The following is a 26,839-nucleotide window of genomic DNA, read 5'->3' on the forward strand; positions in this document are numbered from 1 at the left end:
TGCCACAAGTCACATGGTGAGGGAAAGACAGACACAATCATATGGCGATGTGTGTGTGTGTGTGTGTGTGTGTGTGTGTGTGTGTGTGTGTGTGTGTGTGTGTGTGTGTGTGTGAGAGTGTGTGTGTGGGAGTGAGAGAGTGAGTGAGTGAATGAGAGAGAAATGAAGAGGAGGGGAGCTTGAGGGTCTAACAACAATGCAGAGATGAGGCACAAACAATGTGTCAACGCCCATTTGACACACACACACACACACACACACACACAGACAGAGTGGGTATTGAGCTGTGTCATTAGGTCAAATCCTTACATAATATTCGTGCCTGTTGCTTAAAGATGCAATGTGTTGTTGTTTTTTATCATCTAAATTTTAAGTGGAAAAAAATTATTCTTGAAGAGTTGGAATTGTACGTGAACATTTGATTTTAGTCCATCATGATGAGCAAATATGCAGGTTTGTTTTACTCTAATGTTAAAAACATCATAAATTATGTTGTAAAAGCTACAGCAATAGTCAATCCAATACAACCACAATGTAAAGTAAGCCAGTACTGGTGCAAACGTGTTTTCAATGATGGACACCCCCAAAGTGCACAAACAAACGAGGTCTTTAACAGCTTGCCGATGTGTAGTCGACGGCGCACACTCGCACACTCACACACACAAACAAGGACAAAGCCGCCATAGGCTCATATCAGCCAGCCAACTTGAAGCAGACTTTCAGAAGTGCATTTAACATGAACCAGAAATAGAGGATCAAAAGAGGGGAGAGGTCCATTTTTAGCTTGGAGCCTATATGATGGCAGAGGAGGAGGAGTGGGTTTGAGAATGTGGAGCAGGGATGAGAATGTGGGTCATAGTGACAGCGGGCAGGGCAGAGTAGGGCAGACAGCCTGTGGATGGCAGAGGAGAGAGCAGAGAGCACAGACATACAGACAGACATACAGACAGACAGACAGACAGGCAGGCAGGCAGACAGGCAGACAGGCAGACAGACAGACAGGCAGACAGGCAGACAGACAGACAGATAGACAGACATACAGACAGACAGACATACAGACAGACAGACAGAGGGCAGGGCAGACAGACAGACAGACAGACAGACACACACAGACAGGCAGACAGTGGACAGGGCAGACAGCCTGTGGATGGCAGAGGAGAGAGCAGACAACACAGACAGACAGACAGACAGACAGACAGACAGACAGACAGTCAGTCTGTGGATGGCAGAGGAGAGAGAGCAGACAACACAGACAGACAGACAGGCAGACAGTCTGTGGATGGCAGAGGAGAGAGCAGACAACACTGACAGACAGACAGACAGACAGTCTGTGTGGATGGCAGAGGAGAGAGCAGAGAGCCAGTGAACACAGTCCCACTTCACCACAGCTGATGATCAGCAAAACACCCGTGTTCTTCCATTACCTTGCTTTTAACTCATTCATGGCCAGTTTAGGACTGCCAATATTTAGCACAGGCCAAAGATTTTCATAATTGTTGGTCATCTTTCAAGACCCACAGTAAATTATCTATTAGCACCAAAGTGATTTGCAATACCTCAAAATGAAGATGTACGTCTCTGGGTTCACCAGGGAAAAAAAAGTGAGCTTTTAGCATGTTCTGTACTCTACTTATAGCCATTTATATACACCCTGTTTTCACCCAAAAGGTCTCCCTGAGAAAATAAACAGGAGAAAAGGCAATTTTTGTAAAAGGGCACAATCTCAGGCAGAACTCACTCTCAATTCTTTTATTTTGAACTGTATTGACATCAGACATGTAAATATTATTCGTTAGGACACAAATGACAAAAAAAAAAAAATATATATATATATATATATATATACACATGAAGTGCTTTTTTTTTACATTCAACAATACAGTTTACTCGGTGTGAGTGAGTGTGCAGACAGACACACAGACAGACAGACAGACAGACAGACACACACACACACACACACGATCCCCCTTTTAGATTTCTAACCCCACATAGGATAAGCAATAACCACGCCCTGTGGCGCTGGGATTGGCCAGGAGCAACACTGGAGGGCACGCAGCCCAGCGATTTCATGAACCAACTGAATAGCTCTTGAGAACAGACAGCGGGCTGCTGTGACTGCCGCTTCTGCCTTGTTAGCTGTTTGTGTGTTTATTTTGTTTTGTTCTGGTCCACCTGTCCTCGTCCATGTCTCCCTGTCATATCCTCCCTGCTATTTGATCGTTCCCGTTTTCCCCTCGGCTATTCAACACGTCCTCACCGCCCTCGCAAACTGATCGATCATTTCCTCATTCCTCCGATGATCAAACACATCTCTTGATTACTTTCTTCCGTTTTCTCCCGGCTGGCACAGAGGAAGGCGACTCCAGCTCGTGCAGCGCGCCGAGCGGCGTTTCAATGGCGTTTCTCCTGTCTGCACAAAGAAGCGTTTATCCGTTTTCTGCTTTTCCTCTTGCTCAATTTCAAAACAACAGCTGCGTGCGGTATGTGTTTGTTCACGTGTTGTCTTAGATGCTAGGGACCTGATACTATGTCAGAGGCTGGGGAAGTGTTTGAACTAAGCGCTGCAGTAATAAAAACAAAAACACGTCAAACACGTCATTGGCGGGGAGGGCTATTTCTGATAACACGTCAAAGACGTCTTTGGCGGTGAATGAGTTAAAAGGCCCTACACTGTTCGGGGGGAGGGGAACTGGGGGGGGGGTTGATAGCGCAATCCTCTCACGCGTTACATCCTACTGGTGAAACTCCTCGCTGTCAGGTGAAAAGAAGCAGCTGGCAACTGCACATGTATCAGAGGAAGCATGTGTTAGTCTACAAGTCTCCCCAGATCGGCAGAGGGGGCGGAGCAACGACTGGGACAGCAGGGAAAATTGGCCAAAGTATAATTGGGGAGAAGAAGAAGAAAAACAAGGGGGGAAAAAGGCACTACAAGTCAAGTAAATTCCAATCCTCCATCTGCTTTTTTAATATGTTATTGTAGATTTTAATGACATTTCTGCCCTGCTGACCACATACAGTTTAAAATAACATGAGCGTGTGTGTAACCAACACAAAGTCACAGGATTTAAAATAGGCAGTTTTTTGACAGCCACATATGCCGATGTTTTGGCGCTATAATTAGGGATGGGCATTTTGAATCAATTTCCATCATCGAAATTCGGGAAAATTAACGATCAAACGATCAATCGATTATAGATCATATTAATAATAATATTTTTTTTTATTTAAAAAAAAATACTACCGTAAATACAAAATACAAAATGCCTATTTGCCAAGCACTATAAAAGCGCTTTTCAATCCGCCTGGTAATGGTAAGCTCATATGCTGGCCCAATCACATCACAGATGTATTGGGCTGATGAGGTTGCAGACGGCCTCGGTGATCTTTTCTGCACGCCGCCGACCATCACATCTCCTCGCGCCATTACACCCAAGTGATGGTAGACTGAGAGCTGGTTAACCAGGCTCGGATGTACGCTGTTCAAGTGGTGAATCATTGGCATCTTAGCCGTGCTGTACTTATAAACGGCATCACAGTTCTTGCAATGAACAATGTCGTCTTTTAACACATTGAATGCCAGCCATGTTTTCATTCCTGTAGGTAAGTTGTGCCAGGGGTGTTTTTGACGATTCTGGCTCATTTTAGAACAGCCGAGGATTCTTTTCTGTTAAGAATTCATGAACATCAATCATCTAAAAATAACTAATAGAATGTGTGCTTTCTCTGTCTAAAAGAGTTAGTTTGCAGAGTTAGTAGTTATGTAGATATTAGCCGTTGAGTACAGCATGGTTTCAGCGTCTGGAAATTTATTCAGAGATAAATGGCTTTTTGTGAAACAGTCACTTTAACCATTCATTTTTGGCATCAGTAAGACCGTCAGACATTCTAAACAATAGTTTTGAACAGTAATTTCCTCCATAACAACAGGAAACACCCCTCTCATTCAAACTCCTCCCTCCGTGTGTCTTCTCCTCCTTCCTCCTAACAGCGGGCGTGTCAGAAGCGCGTTGCTGCTGCCTGCCTGCCTGTCTGTCGGGCAAGACGAGTCTGAAATGGATTACTGTAAAATCGCGTCGCCATTTCCTTGAATGGCTGGCTTGCTCCCGCGGTGTGTGTGTGTGTGTGTGTGTGTGTGTGTGTGTGTGTGTGTGTGTGTGTGTGTGTTCGCGCGTTGCTGCGCGGCTCTGGGGGGAAGGGATCTCTGTCCGTTCTGTGTGTGTGTGTCCGGGCTTCTGACTGTAAAATCGCCAAGCCATTTCCGCGGCTGCTTTTGTGGCTTTTGGGTCCCGTGGCTGTGACTTCTCTCGGTCTCTGTCGCCACTTAGTGGTCGGTAAAATAGATTACACACATGCTCTTGCTCCAAATAGTTATCTCGAAGATGTAAAAGGGGTTGATTGATGTCCCACCGTCAAAAAAAAAAAATCTTTATGTAAGACGAGTTAGTCCGTCCTTGGCACTTAAGCGCTGGATTATGTAAGACGAGTTAGGTCGTCTATGGCACTTAATGAGTTAACTGGAAATGGTCCCACAAAAAACTTCGCTTCGCTCGCTTCACTTCCTCGTCTGGGCTGGCTGAACAGCAGCCAGCCCAGTGAGACCACGCCCATAGCCCCACCCAGTGAGCCAGAGGTGTTCTGTTCAGTTTTCTCTGCCTCATAGTCCCACTGCGCCCTCACCTGGTTGCGACCACGTAGTGAAATCCAATCTTATAGTTTCAGCACATGTAGGCCTATTTGATTTGATTTAAAAAAATATATAAAAAATCGATACAAATACCACATGATCGAATCAATACCTTAACGATCAATTAATGATTTTCGATTATTGATGAACATCCCTAGCTATAATACTTCTTATTTTGTCTGTGAATTGACACAATGTCTAAGAGATTATATTCTCCATCTGTCCAAATACTTTTGGCATCCTTTAGGGGTGGAGCATGTCCGAAAGGGGTTGTCGCTGTTTTAACTGCTCATCCAATATGGTTGAAGATGGCATCGGATTCAATTGAAAAGCGACCCTTAACTTCAAACATTGGGTCATAGCAGACGATCCAAGGTAACAGGGCCATAACCTGACTCGGCCAGATGGGGGCGGTATGGTTCACAGGGCCATATGTATCAGCCGAAAACTTGAAGAGCTCTTTGGACAAAGGTTAGTCTGCTGCACAATGGAGCTGTGTGCAGTGAGTCTTCTGATAAGCTGCCAACACCTCCTTTAACATGTATCTGCACAGGAGACACACATGGAGATTGTAAGACTGGTAAATGGTGAATCATCGGATGATGAGCTGGTGACAGAAAGCAAGCTTATGTAGCAATGATGTTTGTGATGATAGGCTGTCTGGGAAGTTTACTAGTTTGAAATGAACACACGTCATAGCCTGCATTAGTCAGAGTTAGGCACTAAATACTAGAGCGCGACCGATACATATCGGTCTGCCGATATTATCCGCCGATATATCGGTATGCGCCGATATGTTTGCCGATATTTTTTTTATTTTGTAAGTTATAGATGTACACAACAGCACGTTGTGTATATTTGATCCTTTTTCTTAACTCAAATGATGTACATGTATTCCATTGTTCCATTTGTGTTTTTGTATTTCTAGTTATTTATCATTGTTAAATTCCCAGCGAAGTTTACCGTTCCGTTGCATTGATGTCATCTTGGACAATGAAGTTCAATGTTAAACTGTAGAATATCCTGCCTATCTATTCATTACATATCTCAAGTCACGTCAAGCCATATCTTTTCTCAAGTGTTGGATATTTGAGGGATCATTGATTGATTGATTGATTGATTTTCTTTATTTAAGTGTCATGCTTCGAATGAAGCCCAGCCCACATGGGCTTACAGGACACTTTTACTGTTCATCATTTAAACAAACAATGATCAAAACAGAAAACCAACAGAAAACACCCAAAATACATACAGTAAAGTTGTACAGCATGAAAACCACCACCTGAACCTACTTAAAGAGCTGTGCTTGCCTTCTATTCCAGGCCCTAGAGATAAAGTTAGCAGTCTTAAATACCTCAGTCTTAAACAACCACTCCAACTTCTGGCCATCATCTGCCCAGAAGAGCTCAGGTCTTTGCTTTTGCATTTCGTCAAATAAGGAAATCCTCAAATCATCATATAAAGTACAATAAAACATGAAATGAAACTCATTTTCAACATCCTTTAAAGTTTAGATCACAGACATTGCATATCCTGTTCTCTTCTGGTATAGCTGTGAACCGCCCTACTTCAATGGCAAGAGGCAGAATACCAATTCTCAGCTGAGCACATAAAGACCTCTGGTCCTGGACCTTTGATCACTGCAAAAAAAAATGGTGTAATATAATGTCTATATAATATAAGAATATCGGCCGATATATATATCGATATCAGATTTTTTTTTTACTCCCTAATATCGGTATCGGCGCCAAAAATCCAGTATCGGTCGGGCTCTACTGAATACAGGCAAACTTTACCCCAACGTGTCTTGGGGTAATAGTACTACTAATTTACAAAAAATATATATACAGTATATATACTATGATACCATGATGACAGCTAACAATCACTGCAGGGCTAACTAAACAGGATATACAGTATCTTAGCCGCATTAGCTTAGTCTGGGCACCTGCTTTGTCTGTCAAATGGCTTTCACTGGGTGGATGACAGCATGGCCGGAAGGCACACCTATAGGCGTCCCGTCAGCTGGGGATACAGGAAACGGTTGGGCAACATCCTCTATCTACTGTGCAGCGCTCACCTCACCTGTGATTACCAATCCAGTGTTACTCAGCATGACGTACAGTAAGGAGGTGAGAGGAGTGGCAGCGGGCAAGTCAGGGCTTAGAGAGACAGTACACACTCAGACGAGTGCCAGCGTTGAGTGTATGAATGTAGGTCAAGTGTGCTATAGGCAGTGTTGGGCAAGTTACTTTCATTTGAAAGTAATATGTTACTTTACAATATCACTGTCTGTGTAGTGGAGTAACTTGTAACTTATTACACTACTTTTGCATTACTTTCACTGTAATAACAGCAGTAGCAGAATGACATCGCCGCCCCGGAAACCATCCCGAAAAATAATTTCAACAGCCTTGAAGTCAGTGTAAACAGTCCAAAATTCTAAATGCTATCCTTTGCCTTTGTTATTGTCATCTATAGTGGTTATTTGCATAAAAACACACACAGTTTGATTAGGAAATGATTGAAATATGTGCTTTGATAAAAAAAAATTAACTGAATTTGTAACTTGAGTTACTTGACAAAGTAACTAGTATAAAATTACTGAAGTAATCAGTTATATTACTGAGTTACTGCTAAAAGTAATATATTACATGTAATATGTTACTTTTGTAACGAGTTACCCCCAACACTGGCTATAGGGTTGTCAAAGAATGCCGTATTCTATATTCGAATATATATTCAAATATGAAAAGTAGAAGAATATTTGAATATGAAAATTAATATTTATTATTATTATTATGATTATGATTATGATTATTTTTAAATACATTTAACCAGGTAAAATAAAAAAAATGGCCAAGAGAGCAACATAAAAACATACATCGTTTGCCTGGTTATTTAAAAACATTACAAAAGTGTAGGCTACTACTACTGTACTAATGCTGGGGGGGACGATGTTTATGTTGGAAAAAATATATATATGTTCAAATAAATATACCGAGGCAAGTAGTTATCTAAGCTCTCTGGTCGTATTGGTTTGCCTTGCCACGAACGCTAAGAAGAAAAAGAAAAAAAGATGATTGATATTGATTATTGATTGAATATTGATTATATTCTAACAAATATGTTTTGTTTACAGGGTATATTTGAATATGATTTTGGGCCAATTTTGACAGCCCTAGTGCGCTACAATGCAGGCTGCTGGTCGGTGCTGTGTGAAACTGACTAGCCTCTTTCAGGCTTATAGTTATAGTGATCATAAATGGGTTCTTTTTTTTTGATTTCCCCCCATTTTATCCACCAATTGTACTTGGCCATGATCCATCCCGCCCCCCGCTGCTCCACCCTCTGCCGATCTGGGGAGAGCCGTAAACTAGCACCATGCTTGCTCTGACACATGCGCAGTTGCCAGCCGCTTCTTTACACCTGACAGTTGTGGGGAGCTTCCACCGGGCAGGACGTAGCACGTGAGAGGATCACGCTATTCTCACCGGTTCCCTTCCACCGCGATCAGGTGCCCCCCCGACCGACCAGAGGAGGCGGTCCTTATAAAGTGCGATGATGTATAGTAGAGATGCGCGCATGAGCTTTTATGCCATCCTAATCCGCGTGTATGCATGAACCGTCCGCCCGCCATAAAGCCGCACAAATTATTTCATACTATTTATATATCCGCGCCCGCCGTGCACCCGACATTTCACAGCGCTATAAAAGGAGCGAACTTACGATTTCTGCTGCCGTTGGTGCGATCGCTGCAGTCAAAGACTCCAAATAAACTTCCATGCTGAATTACCGGTATGTCCAGTCCACCACTTGCCCTCATGTAGTTTACTCGGCTAACGCTATAGCTTTAAGTTTAGTTTGCTGGATTGCCTCATTGTATGGGAAAATACGAACGCGTCTTCTCTTCAAACACGTCTTCAGCGGAGACTCCTCTTTGAGGGTGACATCATTGACCATATATGGACCAAAAGTGGAGCCTAGCGACCTAGCACATGGCTATTGTTTTGTTTACCACTGCCGTGGGTCCTTTGGGGATCCTACAATTAATAGGCGACTAAGAATGTGCCCGACGAAAAATGTACCTTAAAATACGTTCATAGACTAGAGAACGTAATTCATATTATTTTTCCTCATTAATGCTACATCGTTTCAACTGCCCGGCCGCAACCCATCCGCTATTAATCCGAATGTTTATTTTTATGATCCGGCCCGCCCGCGGGGCAGGATATCCGCGGTCAGCGCAGTTAAAACTGCGGCCCGCGCTTCACTAGTGCACAGGCAACATTTTGCTGATGGCTTTAGGCTGTGCTCCCACCGGGGGAGAAGCTGACCTCTAGGTCAGAAGTGAAACTCGTTCATTGGGCTCCAGATGCCACCAGCAGGGGCTGGTTAATGGCGTCCGTGCATGTGCGCGTGTGTACAGTATGATTATGCTCATGTTCCTCCATTACTATTATGGCTGTGTGGGTGGTTGGCCCCGTTGGCCCCCACTGTAACTCTGTGTGTGTGTGTGTGTGTGTGTGTGTGTGTGTGTGTGTGTGTGTGTGTGTGTGTGTGTGTGTGGATGGTTGTGTGTGTTCTTTCATCCCCAGACGGGACCTCCCATAGCTGAGGGCTGCCCGCTGGCCACTAAATGACGCACTCCAGTCAAAAGCATCCTGTTGCCTCTACCCTGTTGTTTATGACGGGGGAACGTCCCACAACTGCCTCATTACGGAGGAAGGCATTTTCTCCTCTGTACGCTGAACGACAAGACGTCACATCAGATGGAATGTCTGCCCATTCTAATGAGCGGCCATATTGACGAGACAACGAGAGCAAAGGCTCTCCAATGTGTCCGAGTAGAATGTTTTCTGCGTGCGTGAAGAACATTCTCATTTTCACATTTGATTATAGTTGATATAGTGAATATCCTTCAGATTTTGTCTTGCACCTACACTTGCAAGTTTTGAAGTTCAACACAAACACCTGACATACTGAAACACCTGACATACAGTCTGAAAATAACACAATTGGAAAAACTATCTATCTAAAATCTATCTATCTATCTATCTATCTATCTATATATATCTATATCTATATATATATATATATATATATATATATATATATATATATATATAGAGAGAGAGAGAGAGATATGTATATATACATAATAATTATTATTATTATTATTATTATTTTGGCCACTCGCAGCCTACTTTGGGAATCACTGAGCTAGACCATCTTGGCAGCCGGTTTGCTAAGCTTAGCTATGATTTCAGATTGCTGGAAGGAATCCATGTTGTTGTTTTCAGTGCTGGTCTGTTTGTTCCTTTCTCTCTCCTTGGTGGAACGCCACTGGAGAAAATGGAATGTCGAAAAAAAAATACGAATACATTTTGATATGGGAGAGCTATCTCCGTCATTCAAAAAGCTATACTGTACATGGGGGAGAGTTTCTAGTTGGAGAGATGAAAATATCAAAAAAATGAAAATGCTAGATTTTCACCATGTGAAGGGTTTTCGCATGCACACGTTTTTGTTTTTGGCCGTATGGAATCTGTGTTATAGCTTTTTTAACTCATTGAGTGCCATGGACGTCTTTCGACGTCCAATTAAATAGTGACGTAGAGTGCCACGGACGTCTTTCGACGTCCAATGCGTTTTTTGACGGTGGGACGTCGATCAAAGCCTTCCGCATTTCCTGTACAACTATTGTAGCTATTGGAGGTCTATAACCTATTTTACAGAACCCTTAGGTGGCGACAGTGCTCTCCAGGTTAACAGAAAGGCAGAGAAAAACAGAGAATAAGTCGTTGGGGAAACGGAAATCGCATCGCATCCGTATGCATCGATATGCATGAAGCGTTTTAACGTTAGATGTGCCCGCAGCAGCCAATCTGCTCCCACAATTGAGCTCCTCCATGTCCGCTGCGACAGCCCATTCGCATGATCAGCCGTGGAGTTATTATTCTCAACTGGAAGCATAGGAGCCGGTGACAAGCACACGCGGAAGGCTGTAAAAAAGCTGGATGTCGCGCACCCTTCACAGTGCAGAGCAAACTCAGCAGAGAGCCACCTCCCATACAGGAGGAGTGTGCAGTTGAGGCGGGGCGGGGCGGGGCGGGGGGGGGGGGGGGGGGGGGGGGCACGCAGAGCAGCACACAACACTGACCCAGCCAGAATATCCGATGCCCACCAGCAGCAAATCAAGAAAGCAAAGAAGCTGCAACCAGCAGCGCACGCAGGGGCCAGCGCTGCTGGTTGCAGCTAAAAATATTATTCTGCCAAACAAAATTCCCTGGCCTTCACTGTTTTATTGAAGGAAATTATTTTTGAGGTGTGACTACATCAGAAAATTAGCTTCAGAGTCAGTGATGTGTTTGAAATGTTTAATTTCACAAAAGGGCCATTATCTCAGCTTCTAGAAAAAAACTGCTCTTTTTTGTTAAATCAAGCTATCTTCTCCGGCTGATAACTAAAGAACGGAAAATGATATCAATAAACCTGTTTTTGCTGATGATAGAAAAGAGTCTCATCGTTCTTTTTGCGTGTTCATTGTTTACATAGTAATATCACACAATATTCTGTGGGCCTCGAGAAATCACTGAAAAAAGCTCTGAAACTCTGGCACTGGGAGCGTCCGTTCTCCAAAAGTGGCTGGCACTCAATGAGTTAAATTCTGAATTCTGTGATTCCATCCATGATTATGTTATAGAAAAACACGTTTTTTAGGGGAAACCCTGGTGTGTGCATGTGTGTGTGCGTGTGTGTGTGCGTGTGTGTGTGTGTGTACCACCTTACCTCAAGAACACGTTTTTTAGGGGAAACCCTGGTGTGTGCGTGTGTGCGTGTGTGTGTGTGTGTGTGTGTATGTGTGTGTGTGTGTATGTGCCACCTTACCTCTGTGACGTCCATGACCTTGATGGCGGCCAGCTGTCCCGTCTTGACATGCCGTCCCTGTGAAGAGGCGAACGAGAGGTGAGGATTCACACAGTCAGCTGGCTCATCATCATGATGAATGAAATGAAAAGTGTGTCTGCACTGTGCATGTGACTTATGTGGTCACGATGAGTGCCTGGCCACCTCCGGAGGTGGTTTGGCCCATCAGATCACAATCCCTCCTCAATGTGTCTAGGGAGCGTTTACACCTGAACTTTCACTTTTTCCAAGTACTATCCAACTGCAATCTGATCACACAAAACACACTTTAATGCCAGGTGTAAATGGGATCAATGTGAGCCAGACTACCGCCAGATGTGGTCTGGCAGATCTGATCACATTCTGATCAGTCACGACACGTTTACACCTTGCATTAAGATGTGTTTTTTTTCCCTTATCCAGAAGATAACTTATCCGAATACAGATCACATTTGAATAGCAGATGCAAATGAGTCAGAGAGACAGAATGTGAATGTAGTACTTTTATTCCAGTCCATATTGTCAATAACCTGACTTTGAAAGGGGCAGGCACTTTTCAAAAAGCTATTTGGCAGGTGATTGGATGAACCATCTGTCTATCACGGGCTCGCTTCTGGCTGGTGTCACACCTAAAGCCCGCCGTTACTGCCTCATTAGTCTATTTCACATCCCACCCAAATCGCCCATTTCGTGTCTAAAAGGCAGGAAGTAAAGCAGGTGCAAGCAGAACACTAATGAGGGTTTCCAACTTCCAATCCATTTAGGTGTCCCAGTGCCGGGGCTCTAATCAATGGCTTGCTTGCACCTGTTTTACTTCCTGAATTTTAGACAGAAAATGGCTGATTTGGGTGGGATGTGAAATAGGCTAATAGGACACCCCCTCCCCCCAATTGTACTTGGCCAATTCCCCCTGCTGTCCCGGTCGCTGCTCCACCCCCTCTGCCAGAATCTGGGGAGAGTTGTAGACTAGCACATGCTTCCTCCGATACATGTGCAGTCGCAAGTCGCTTCTTTTCACCTGACAGTGAGGCATTTCCCCCGGCAGTGGTAGGATCACGCTTTTCCCGCCCAGTTCCCCTCCCCCCGATCTGGACTGGTGCCCCTGGAAGGACCAGAGGAGGCACCAGTGGAGCGACACGGACTCATACAACTCCACCGGCTTCCCACCCGCAGACACGGCCAATTGTGTCTGTAGGAACGTCTGACCAAACCGGAAGTAGCGCTGCCGGGAATCGAACCCGGGTGTCCGCGGTGACAGGCGGCGACGAGGCGAGTGCTTTCACCTCCACACTACCCAGACATCCCACAAGCTGCCAACTTGTGTCTATGAAGCATGAACCTTTTTAGACATTTAAGTTGCGTTATTTTTAAAACTATGAGTAGAAGGTTACATTTAGTTAGTTGAATGGAATAGCATTACTATTGTCAACTGACACCCACCCACCTAGTCGGCTAATTGTTCCCATCCCCAACAATTACCACGGCAAGCCTGCTGTATCCCACGGCCTATATAAACTCACTATAGATATAGCATAGGCGAGCATATCATCCCCAAGCTACATAGTCCCAACATTCCCAGAGATCTCTGTTCTCCCAGCACCCTACTGCCACTCCTTACATAAACAAAGGCCTGAAATAGAGGCCTCTCCAACACCACCCCCTCCCCCCCCCCCCTTCCCTCCCCCCTCGAGGGGAGATAACGCGTGGGACATTTTTGGGATCAGGTCCAAGCGGGTACGGGTATTCCCCTACGATGTTTCCACGACGACCGGAGCTAAAGGTTTACAGCAACAACACTGCTGCAAAACTGCTGCTTGTGTCACAGCGGCTGTGCCGACACCCCCCCGACACACATTACACCCAATATATACAATATATAATATACTTCATATATATATATATATGCGCACTTGCATAAGGGGGACACATGCAAAAAGCGCACTCACTCACTGCAACACAGATACATTCCATAGTCAATTGAAACTGTATGGATTATGACAATAAAAGCCACGCAGGCTTAGGGGGCTCATTCTTCTCGCTGGGCAGGAGGGGGCACTATACAATGCCTTTAATCCTCTGCACTTTGACCCCAGGGCTCGCCACTACAAACACACTGGAGCTGACGCTACGCCCTGTGCTAGCTGCTAGCCCCTTCGCTGGGGTCAGCCAGAGGTCACACAGGTGCGTCCAAGAGGGAGCCAGTCGTCGTCGAGCACAGCTTGTATCTGTGAGGCAGAGATGCTGTCTTTTAGCTATAGTCCAAGTCAAGTCTCAAGTCTTTGATCACAAGTCCAAATCAAGTCTTGAGACTTTTATGGATTATGAGCGTTCTGTCATCTGCTGCATGCCATCTGGTCTGCTTAGAACACTGCATAGCTAAAATTAAGGAATTCAAAGCATGTACTGTATTATCCTCACTCCTTTATCTATTAACATACATTACCAGCATTGATTGGATGACTTTAGTAGACATTTCCTTAATGTTATTGTACACAAAAAGAATAATAAAGATTGCTCACGAGTCCCAAACCTGAGGTCCAAGTCAAGTCTCAAGTCTTTGAGGACGAGTCTCAAGTCAAGTCTCAAGTCACTGTGTGTGCAACTCAAGTCCATGTCAGCCATCTCTGCTGTGAGGCCCCGGTCTCTGTAAGTCTATAGCCATGTTCACATTACAGGCAAATCCGATTTGCTGATAAAGTCATTAATCATCATTAGCTTGATTGGTTTCCCAAATCTGATTTGGGAGTGTTTCCGCACTGCCACAAATCTGATTTTCAAGTCGGATCTGTGTGTCCAGACTTAAACAGCCTATCTGCATGGGTTGCTATGGTAACGACGTGGGCGTCAGTAAATATGTACGTTGGTGATGTGGTTTTCCTGCGCAGAAGCACTTGATGACGAGTTACGACTGAGTGACGTTCAAAACAGATTTGGTGGATCGGCGCATCCGCACTGAAGACACATCAGTCCAAAGGACATTTGAAGCAGATTGGAAACCACCTCCAGATAAATTGGGACAAGTGACACAAATCAGACTTGGAGCGTCCAGACTCATAAAACCAATCTGGATAAAGTCATTAATAAGGTCACTAAAGTTCACAAATCAGATTTGGCCTCCTAGGGTGAACATGGCCTAAGTCAAGGGGAGACACTGGCATTTCAGAAAGAGGTGGCACAATATTATTAGTGAATGAATTCCTAATAAGTGGAGATTTGAAGGGTAACATGTGGAAGGAGAACACTCATCCCAGATCCCACACACACACACACAAGGCATAACAATCAACAGTAGTCAGGTTTCCATCCAATGTATAGCACATTTTAATCGCATTTCCAGAAAATCGGCAAAGGAAAATGCTAAATTATGCACATTTCCATCCACTACTGACTGCTATGTGAATATTAGGAGGTGATACATGCCGTTGTCTTGCAGGCAGCGACCGAGCTCTATGAAAAACATATATTCATTTAAAGGTTCTTGATTATCCACAAAGCTCAGTAATCCACTGAACAGTTGTTATAAGTCAGTGAATAAAATGTCAATTCTAGAAGTGTGTCACCTGTTAAGTCTTCTTCCGTTATACACACCGTGGCAGACGGTGTCTAAACCTTAAAATTGTGCCTAAATAATGTGCTGCTTATTTACCTTATGAGTGTATTTATGCCGACACGTAGAGTGCATCCTACTGATTCATAACAAGCTTATACCATGTTGTACGGGTCGGGGGGTGTTAACTTTTGCCAGTAAGCAAGGCCAGATGAAACGGCATGGTTTGTGAATGGAGTTTGGTTAAACGAGTGTTTGGTTAAGGCAGACAACAGAAGGTTCGCTTAATCTGTTTCCACTGCACTTTAGTTGAGTTTACCTTTTATTGACACACCAACTAGTCCACCTCCCCGAAGCATAAATACTTGTTTGCTATGTAATTTGGAGCGCCCCAACCCCCCCCCTCCCCCCCCCACACCCGCCCCAACCGAATTTTCAAATTTCAAATTTGCATAAAAACAGGTGGATGGAAACCCGACTACTAACTCAGTGACACCGCACCAAACTCTTTGCTTATGTGACACTGTACCTGCCAATTAGCCTACACCCATAATGTCACATGGTAACACTGTACCTGCCAATTAGCCTACATCCATAATGTCACATGGTAACACTGCAACTGCCAATTAGCCTACACCCATAATGTCACATGGTAACACTGCAACTGCCAATTAGCCTACACCCATAATGTCACATGGTAACACTGTACCTGCCAATTAGCCTACATCCATAATGTCACATGGTAACACTGCAACTGCCAATTAGCCTACATCCATAATGTCACATGGTAACACTGTACCTGCCAATTAGCCTACACCCATAATGTCACATGGTAACACTGCAACTGCCAATTAGCCTACATCCATAATGTCACATGGTAACACTGTACCTGCCAATTAGCCTACATCCATAATGTCACATGGTAACACTGTACCTGCCAATTAGCCTACATCCATAATGTCACATGGTAACACTGCAACTGCCAATTAGCCTACATCCATAATGTCACATGGTAACACTGTACCTGCCAATTAGCCTACATCCATAATGTCACATGGTAACACTGTACCTGCCAATTAGCCTACATCCATAATGTCACATGGTAACACTGTACATGCCAATTAGCCTACATCCATAATGTCACATGGTAACACTGCACCTGCCAATTAGCCTACATCCATAATGTCACATGGTAACACTGTACCTGCCAATTAGCCTACACCCATAATGTCACATGGTAACACTGTACCTGCCAATTAGCCTACATCCATAATGTCACATGGTAACACTGCACCTGCCAGTTAGCCTACATCCATAATGTCACATGGTAACACTGCACCTGCCAATTAGCCTACATCCATAATGTCACATGGTAACACTGCACCTGCCAATTAGAATACATCCATAATGTCACATGGTAACACTGTACCTGCCAATTAGCCTACATCCATAATGTCACATGGTAACACTGTACCTGCCAATTAGCCTACATCCATAATGTCACATGGTAACACTGTACCTGCCAATTAGCCTACATCCATAATGTCACATGGTAACACTGTACCTGCCAATTAGCCTACATCCATAATGTCACATGGTAACACTGTACCTGCCAATTAGCCTACATCCATAATGTCACATGGTAACACTGTACCTGCCAATTAGCCTACATCCATAATGTCACATGGTAACACACTGTACCTGCCAATTAGCCTACATCCATAATGTCACATGGTAACACTGTACCTGCCAATTAGCCTACATCCATAATGTCACGTGGTAACACTGTACCTGCCAATTAGCCTACATCCATAATGTCATATGGTAACACTGTACCTGCCAATTAGCCTACATCCACAATGTCACATGGTAACACTGTACCTGCCAATTAGCCTACATCCATAATGTCACATGGTAACACTGTACCTGCCAATTAGCCTACATCCATAATGTCACATGGTAACACTGTACCTGCCAATTAGCCTACATCCATAATGTCACATGGTAACACTGTACCTGCCAATTAGCCTACATCCATAATGTCACATGGTAACACTGTACCTGCCAATTAACCTACATCCATAATGTCACATGGTAACACTGTACCTGCCAATTAACTCATTCAGGGCCAGTTTAGGACTGCCAATATTTAGCACAGGCCAAAGATTTTCATAATTGTTGGTCATCTTTCAAGACCCACAGTAAATTATCTATTAGCACCAGAGTGATTTGCAATACCTCAAAATGAAGATGTACGTCTCTGGGTTCACCAGGAAAAAAAAAGTGAGCTTTTAGCATGTTCTGTACTCTACTTATAGCCATTTATATACACCCTGTTTTCCCCCAGAATGTCTCCCAGAGAAAATAAACAGGAGAAAAGGCAATTTTTGTAAAAGGGCACAATCTCAGGCATAACTCACTCTCAATTCTTTTATTTTGAACTGTATTGACATCAGACATGTAAATATTATTCGTTAGGACACAAATGACAAAAAAAAAATATATATATATATATATATACACATGAAGTGCTTTTTTTTTTACATTCAACAATACAGTTTACTCGGTGTGAGTGTGCAGACAGACAGACAGACAGACAGACAGACAGACACACCGACAGACAGACAGACAGACAGACAGACAGACACACACACACACACACACACACACACACACACACAAACACACACGATCCTTTTAGATTTCTAACCCCACATAGGATAAGCAATAACCACGCCCTGTGGCGCTGGGATTGGCCAGGAGCAACACTGGAGGGCACGCAGCCCAGCGATTTCATGAACCAACTGAAGAGCTCTTGAGAAGGACAGCGGGCTGCTGTGACTGCCTTCTGCCCGCTGCTGCCTAGCTGTTCCTGTGTTTATTTTGATTTGTTCTGGTACACCCGTCCTCGTCCATGTCTCCCTGTCATATCTATGATCGTTCCCGTTTTCCCCTCGGCTATTCAACACGTCCTCACCGCCCTCGCAAACTGATCGATCATTTCCTCATTCCTCCGATGATCAAACACATCTCTTGATTACTTTCTCCCGTTTTCTCCTGGCTGGCACAGAGGAAGGCGACTCCAGCTCGTGCAGCGCGCCGAGGGCGTTTCAATGGCGTTTCTCCTGTCTGCACAAGGAAGCGTTACCCGTTTTGCTGCTTTTCCTCTTGCTCAATTTCAAAACAACAGCTGCGGTATGTGTTTGATCGCGTGCTGTCGGCTACCCTTTGAAGGCAGGGACCTGTGTCTGTGTCACAGGCTGGGCAAGTGTTTGCTGCAGGCGCTGCACCAATAAAAACAAAAACACGTCAAACACGTCATTGGCGGGGAGGGCTATTTCTGATAACACGTCAAAGACGTCATTGGCGGTGAATGAGTTAACCTACATCCATAATGTCACATGGTAACACTGTACCTGCCAATTAGCCTACATCCATAATGTCACGTGGTAACACTGCAACTGCCAATTTAATTTATGGATGTAGGCCAACGATAACACGAAATGTGTTTTATAACATACAACTCCCGGGTATAAAATGAGGTCTACACAATACCAGCCATTAGCTAATAGCTAACGGGTTAGCCTGTCGCAAACAGACACTGGAGGTTGTATTTGGGGTAAAGCACGAGGAGAGTATATGGATATCTCTGGGAAGTGCTTTGACTATGGGGATGTTCGCAAGCTCCTCTCCTCGTAGCTGTTGTATAAGGATACAGAAGAGACAGGCAGCTGGATAACGTTAGTTAGAAAAACTACCCGACTGAGAGACAGCAACACTGGGCTGCCCAGTTAGTAAACGCAAGTTACAACATAGCCAAAGCTTCAGTTAGATTTCACCAACCAACATTTGTTGCAAAATGAATTAAATCATAACGTTAATCGGAAACATTAGCTAATCAACAGAGCTGCAAAGATCAGTTCACCTGATAATGATTCCCCCCTGTATGACGGTTTGTTACCCAGAGCCATCTCCAACAACGAAATTCAGGGTGTATTCACACCTATCTCGTTTAAAGCAGTTGTTCCGAAACGGAGAGCATTTTCCCCCTTGGTGCGGTTCGTTTGGGGGAGTGTGAACACCGCAATCGCACTCGGATGCGGGACAAAACAAGCGGACCGAGATCGCCAAGAAAGGGTGGTCTCGGTCCGCTTCCAAACGAACTCTGGTGCGGTTCGTTTGTGGTGAGAACGTGAGCCGACCTCGATCCGCCACAACAGCAGTAAACGGTGCGCATTTTTGGATAAACCAGCTGCGCTGTGCGTAATGGCCTGAAGGAACGAACATTTTTATCGTTTAAAAACAACATCTTTCAGATCCTGTTTTGGCGACTTGTGACTTGCATCGATAAACTTTGGGGGATTTTTGGATCATCACATCAGCAGTTTGAACTCAATCAACTTACCTCGGACCATGGGAAGCAACGTTAATGTGTTGAATCTCTAGGATTTTGCCTGTGTGCGGTGTGCTGCGCAGCACACCGCCCTCTCTCTCCCTCTCTCTCGCTCTCTCTGGTCTCCATTCAATAAATGAAAACAAATCGTGGTAATCAGAGCCAGCCTTCTTTGTGATAAGATTGTCTGGTTCAATCAGACAATCAGACTGATTGCATGTCTTCCTCGAAATATCCGTTATTATTAAATTATTTATTAATATTTTATTCCTAACAGGACAGGTGTTCATATAGCCTATGTCTCGGCTAATCCTCATCTCCGTGATAGTAGCCTAATAACAGAATTTGCGAGGGTCTTTGATCTTCTATCTCCAAATTCCCAGTAGCCTAAATAGGCTAAATAAATACATAGGCTTACATAGGCTACATAGCATACATTAATAAATAAATAAAGAACTTTCTCCCTCTCTCTCTCTCCCGATCCCTCCCTCTTTCTTTCTTTCTCTCTCTCTCTCCTCGCACGGCGGACGCCCGACATAGCCTAAAATGTAGGTCTAACAAAACACATTTTTATAATCATATAGGAAAATCTCTGATTATTTTGTCCATCCCGAGAGGCTATTAGCCTATCAGAGTCTCTGCTGGCCAATCCAGGAAGTTTGACAATACTATTTGGACCGTTTCATTTGTGGCTGTGTGAACACAAACGAACCAAGGCACAAATGCAACAATTGTATCATTAAGTACCTGAATCGGAACAAAGCAAACGACCTACAGGTGTGAATACACCCTCAGATTTCCGTACAGGCGTCATTTTGATAAACTGACATAGTGGTTACCTTTGGCGAGACAAAAATGATTAGAACTTAAAGTGCCATATTTACAGAGCTAGAGAGGATTGACTACACAACGCAGTGTGCGCAGATCTAGAAACAGCAGCTCTACATAAGAAAGTTTAGAGGGGATAGAGAGGGGGGGGGACCTCAGACTGAGGTTTCAACCCAAAAGAGCTACTGCACAGACTCTGGTTCTCTGATCTGAGAAGATTTTGGCTTCAATACACCATACAGGGGGGAGATAGGGACGCTCTCTCCCTTTATTTATCTCAATGAGTGGGACAGACAGAGACACAGAGCCCCAGCTCCCACTTATATACTGATGATGATGATTCCTGATAGTATGCACACATGCACCTCAATGTGTGCCTCAGGCAAACGAGGAAGTAACTTTGGTTTCAGAGACGCTCTCAATGTCTCATCTTTGTTAGTTCTCGCTATAGATTTACTTTCGAAAAATTACCGCTTCCCGTAACTTTGGATTATTATTTCATCGCGTGGTGATGAGTAGAGTACACAAGTCACAACATGTACATGTGAGTGTTTCTGGCGTTAAGCTAAATAGCAGTGAGGGGCGAAACAGACTTTCTAATGCACGCACAGAGAGGAGAGAAATGCTACATGCTAGTTACTATCTGGAATAATGGCCAATAGGCGAATCTCCCAAAAGTGTTGGCGTATCCCTTTAAATAGATGTGGTCTGGAATGGGTACTCGGCTGCACGATTTATCGTATTTTCATCGTCATCGCGATATGAAAATGCGCGATGAACACATCGCAAAAGTCACGTGTTATCGCAAAAAAAATTTTTTTTTTTTTTTTTTTTTTTTTACAGTGCACATGAACGCAACATGCAAGATACCGGCTGAATAAGTGTCCAAATGTTCATGTCATTCTGTTATAACATTTCAGTCTGGAATATGGAATATCTTTCAATAATCGTTATGACTAAAAGGCTAAAAGTAATCTCATGTGTAAGAAATGACTGTTCTACATTGAAGTAAAAATGTAAATAATTAACTTGTTGGTTTTGGATTTTTTTTAGCTTCAATAGTGCATTTTTGTTCGTATGACCCTCAACACAGGCTTTGAGAATCCCGTGCCACTATTGCAAAATTAATTTAGGCCCTCGCTGTAATACTTCAGAAGTTGAATTTGAAGTTCAGCATTAATACATTTGCCATTTTTTGTCTTAGATTTACCTTTGTGTGTTATTGCAATATAAAACTACATAATTGAGAATCGATTCTAGATTCTGGAATCGAGAATCGTTGGAATTGAGAATCGATTCTGGAATCGGATCGTGACCCCAGAAATCGGAATCGGATCGGATCGTGGCTTAGCCGGATCGGAGCACCCCTACCCATTAATTTTTTTTTTTATAGCATTTTTTTATTTATCGCAGGTCATATCGTCATCGCAATATTGAACAGTGTCATCGCACATCGCAGCTTTTCCTGATATCGTGCAGCCCTATGTGGAAGGTGTGTTTTTCCTGCTGTGCCTCCCTCTGTGTTGATCTAGCCCAGGGGTGCCCACACTTTTTCAACTTGGGAGCTACTTTTAAAATGACCAAGTCAAAGTGATCTACCAAACATATTTATTTATATATATATACACTGAGTATACAGTGGAAAACAGTGGAACAGTGGAAAAACAGTGGAAACAGTGGGAAAACAGTGGAAACAGTGGAAAAACAGTGGAAAAACAGTGGAAACAGTGGAAAAACAGTAAAAAAAAAAAAAAAAAACTTTTTTTTTTTTTTTTTTTTTTCTTCCTCAATGCCATGCGATCGACCACACTACCTTCGCGATCGACGTATTGGGCACCCCTGATCTAGCCTAAATGCTTCACGCTCACATCAACGCAAACTAAGGTCTGGCAGCTTTTGGCTAGAGACAGAAAGCTAGGGGTTAAACTAGGGGTTAAAGCTTGGGTTTAACTAGGTTACAAGGTGATTGATTCCCCCCCCCCCCCTCTGATTTTTTTAATCCCATTTTTATCCCCCATTAGTGCTCATTTAAATTTATTTATCCTGGTTGCTGCTCCACCCTCTGCCGATCTGGGGAGAGCCGAAACTGGCTCCATGCTTCCTCCAAGACATGGGCAGTTAGCCAGCCGCTTCTTTTCACCCGACAGGGGGAAGCTTCACCGCTAGGACATAGCACGTGGGAGGATCACGCTATTCCAACGAGTTCCCCTCCCTCCGAAACAGGCGTCCCTAACGACCAGAGGAGGCACCACATCAGCGACCAGGATATTGCATGTATTTGGTGTGGGGTTCCTATATGAAGGAAACCCCCCAGGGGGCACGGGGAGAACATGCAAACTCCACACAGAAAGGCCCTTTTTGACGACCCCACCCGGCCGGTGGGCACTCGAGGACATGCGGACGGGCATGCACTCCTTCAGCTCTCACAGCGTCCCAGGTGGGAATCGAACCCAGGACCTTCTAGCTGTGAGGCGAGAGCGCACTTACCACTGCACCACCGTGCCCCCCGGCGATTGCATTTTTGATACTACAAAACCACCGCGTCGTCACACAAACATTAGCGCACGCGTAAAGACGAGATAAGTGCCCGGATTACACACATGATCCCCGAGGTGCTTTCACCCCCTCACAACGTTCAGCAGCCATTGTCCTGAAGAAAACACTGGGGGAGGAGCTACAGCTACAGGAATGTAGTGACGTAAATCATTGGCAATTAGAGAGACAACTTTTTAGAAACAAGTTTGACTTTGGAGAAAAGACGCCGTCAACTCTGCTCAATAGATCCTCCAAATCGACTATAAACCAGGTTATTCTAGGATGGGCTGGCGAGGAAAGTGCTACAGGGAGCCAAAGTCAACAGCACAGCCACTAATAATTCTCAGCCTCCCCGTCTCAAATGCATTTATCCAACAACTAAAACAACCTGTTAGGAATGAAACGGAGCTGTGCTGCTCCTCAATGTAGAAGACAGTGTATTGCGCCCTCCGCCTCTAGCAAGTCCCTGGCCATGTTTTCTATTTATTTAGCCTTTAGCTAACCAGATAGTCCCCACTGACATCGAGAAGCTCTTTTTCAATGGGAGAGTGGAGAACGGGCCAAGAGACGAGAGCAGCATCTGATTTGAAAATGAAATCAAAGTCACAAAGAGAGAGAGAGAGAGAGAGAGAGAGAGAGCGAGAGACCGAGAGCAGCCAAGAGACGAGAGCAGCATTTGATTTGAAAATGAAATCAAAGTCACAAAAAGAGAGAGAGAGAGAGAGCGAGAGAGAGGCCAAGAGACGAGAGCAGCATTTGATTTGAAAATGAAATCAAAGTCACAAAGAGAGAGAGAGAGAGAGAGAAAGACAGAGAGAGAGAGACAGAGAGAGAGAGACAGAGAGAGAGACAGAGAGAGAGACAGAGACAGAGAGAGAGAGACATAGAGAGAGAGAGAGAGAGAGAGAGAGAGAGAGAGAGAGAGAGAGAGAGAGAGAGAGAGACAGAGAGAGAGAGAGAGAGAGAGAGAGAGAGAGAGAGACGGGCCAAGCAGCCCAATTTGGATCTAAAGCACTCCATTAGGCAGTAATCCAATATCAAACCAACAGGTTCATGGGACAAACCCATTTGAAATCCTGACTCAACAGAGAAAACTAAAGTCTGTTCCTTATTGAGTCTACCACAAGAGCTTTCATCAACCATTCAAACTCACTAAGAGTGTTTTCAGTCAGATTTAAATACTTTTTCATTGATGTTGGAGCAGTTGGACTATTAGGGGCAGATAACAGAAACAAATCATGTGACCGTTAATGTCTATTGTGATCTAGGCTGACATGGCTGATGATACCATACTATCAGAACAGCACGACACTGCCTTCAGCTCCTTAGTGAAGTGCCCCTAGTCTTGTACGAGGGGGAAGGCTTTCTTGGTCGCAATTGATGCTAATGCGGAAGTACTGAATACTGCATTACCTCGAATGGCCACTTGAGACTGGCTGGCAAAACGAGTCAGTCCCATTCACCCCCATGTTTTAATGTTAAAATGCATAAAAGAACATGTTTACAGCCGGGTTCAAAAACGGTTTTAGTCTGTATTGCTGATTTCACCTTTCATGACAACTGTACAGGGGTAATTTTCTTAAAGAACTCACCGGTTTAGACTAAAATAGACGATAAAGCAGACTATGTTTTGGGTGTGATTGACAGGTCGCCTGTCCAGTGATCACGCAGCGTGCCGAGCACGGACCAATAGCAGGCCGGGAAACCCCGGGTCTCATGCGAGCTGCGGGAGCACCAAGATGGCAGCGGCCAAAACGCCAAGCTGGAGGCTTCAAATCGGGAGTCCACAAACCAATGGGTGACGTCATAAGCATGAATCCACCCATGTCTTTATTCACCTTATGTAGCCACGCCCATTTGACCCGGTTGTGTGGTCGTGTGACGACTTCCGGCAAAAAAAAAGAAAAAGAAAATGGCTGGCTGCTCCAATATCATCAAACTCTGAATTAACTCATTCTCTGCCAGGGTCATTTCGGTCTGTGTGCTCCCAGTGCCAGGATTTTGAGCATATTTCCTGATCTTCCAGGACCCACAGAATATTCTGTGCTAGGAATAAAATTACACAACATATCTCACAATAAAGCAGAGACTCTCTTCTTACCCCTTGTAAAAAACTGAAACTCTCCCATGTTTCCTTGTTTAGTTACAAGCAGTGGAAGTTAGCTTGTTTTCACTAAAAATGCCCTCCTTTGGACAGAAATATGAGAAAAAGAGGTTTTTAGTGAAGGACACCGTTTCAAGCAGAACTCTCTTTTGAGCCTTTTCATTTTTGCCTCAGTGACACATCAGACATATACAGTATTTGTTTTCCCAAATAAATAAATAAAAAATAAAAAATAAGAGAATGTATTTTACAGTTGCCATGTGGATTTTTAGCTTAGCTTGATAAAAGCATAAACAAATGGAACGAACCCTTATGTGGTCACACTCACACACTCTCTCTCTCACACACACACACACACACACACACACACACACACAGGAATAACGAGTGCTGTAACGTTACCTGCTGTCACGTTACCTCTCATAACTAACGTTAGCACAGAAGATCACACAATAGCTACGTTAGTGCTGTAAACTTTGAAATGTTTATGTGACACATGTTTCGCCTTGGTTGCTGGGGACGGGTGTGTGACGCGGTTTGACGCGTTTGACGTATCCATGTGATTCCCCCTCCCTTGAGTGTGAAGGGAGCTCTTCCTTGAGAGGGAGAGCTGGCAAGAGGAAACGTGAAGCGAGTCATGCCGGCGGCATAAGTTATAAACAATGCGTGACAATTATACTCGAATGTTGTGTGTGTGATCATTTCATCTCAAACGCGATACAAAAAATAGGCTACTTTTTACCATCGTCATCGCTCTCTCCAAGTGGCACTCATTTCTCCTCCTCCGATTCATCTGTGTCAGACCAGAACGCTGTGAAGGGGAGCCTTCGTCGCCATGGCGCTCCGTCGTGGAGCAATAACAAAAACGCTGGCGTCTTCCTCGCCATCGTCGCCAGCCGAGAACTCTGGATCGGACTCTGTTTCGACCACAGGCTCCACCCATAAATACTAAACTAGCGGGTTCCTTTTATCAGTTTGACTTGAAACAATGTCACAGGCTGGGAAAGTGTCTGATGTAATGTAAACAGCCAAAACATGAAAGTACGTCCGAGTACGTCTTTGGCACAGAACGCCATTGTTAAAAGTACGTCCGGGTACGTCTTTGGCAGAGAATGAGTTAACTAACAATTTAGCCAATTGTATGCAACATACCAAATAAAAGCAAACGGCAATGTCTAAGAATGCAACGCCATGTAACTGGCTTGTTAATTCTCGCATTCCAGGGAATTACGTTAACGTCTGCGGGTCTTATAGACGTAAATGGCTCGAGCTGCGCTCGGAGGAGAGAAAACTATCTGAAGCTTTCTTTGTTGGAGGCCAGGTATGTTTTACAAGAAAGTGCTCGTCATTGTCGACGATAACGTTATCTGACCTGGCTAACAGTGGATACTCTGCTTGCTTGCTGTGTACCGAGCTCAAAGTAGTAGGCTATGTTCTTTGTTTTACCCCCTGCACTGTCCGCTACAAAAACAACTCTCTTCCTCAACGTTCTTTTTATATTTCGCGCCGTGACCGCCGGAAGTGTTAACACGACCCGGAAGAATTTGGCCCACCCCCGCGTCTGAACATAAGGTGAATACAGTCTATGGTCTTGTAGCTGCCGGGCCCCTAGAAACACAGTCACAGACAGACCCATGAAAAGGCAGGACTGGATCACAATCAACAGGAGGGTCCGATCACGGCCAAGGCGTGGCCGCATGTGAAGGGGTTATCTGAGGCACTGAGCTATCACCGAGGCCTCCATCTCCACTCCTCCATCAGCTCTTCTTAACCATGGCCAGATGTGCTGCTGGCCTCTCTCCAGCTCGGCCCAAACCACTGACTGACTTACTGCCTGCA

The 26,839-nt window shown here is 44.3% G+C and overlaps 1 protein-coding gene across 3 annotated transcripts in view; it reads right to left on the reverse strand.

Moving 5' to 3' along the window:
- LOC310773841 (mitogen-activated protein kinase kinase kinase kinase 4-like) overlaps positions 1–26,839 on the reverse strand; it is a 105,369-nt gene that overhangs the window by 56,480 nt on the left and 22,050 nt on the right. For all 3 annotated transcript variants that reach the window (XM_083633816.1, XM_083633815.1, XM_083633814.1), the window contains exon 3: positions 11,576–11,632. In XM_083633816.1, coding sequence (XP_083489942.1) covers positions 11,576–11,632 — 57 coding nt within the window. The remainder of the gene's footprint in view (positions 1–11,575; positions 11,633–26,839) is intronic.

Source organism: Poromitra crassiceps (genome assembly GCF_964638095.1).
Source record: "Poromitra crassiceps genome assembly, chromosome: 3".
In the NCBI taxonomy this organism is placed as follows: Eukaryota; Metazoa; Chordata; class Actinopteri; order Beryciformes; family Melamphaidae; genus Poromitra; species Poromitra crassiceps.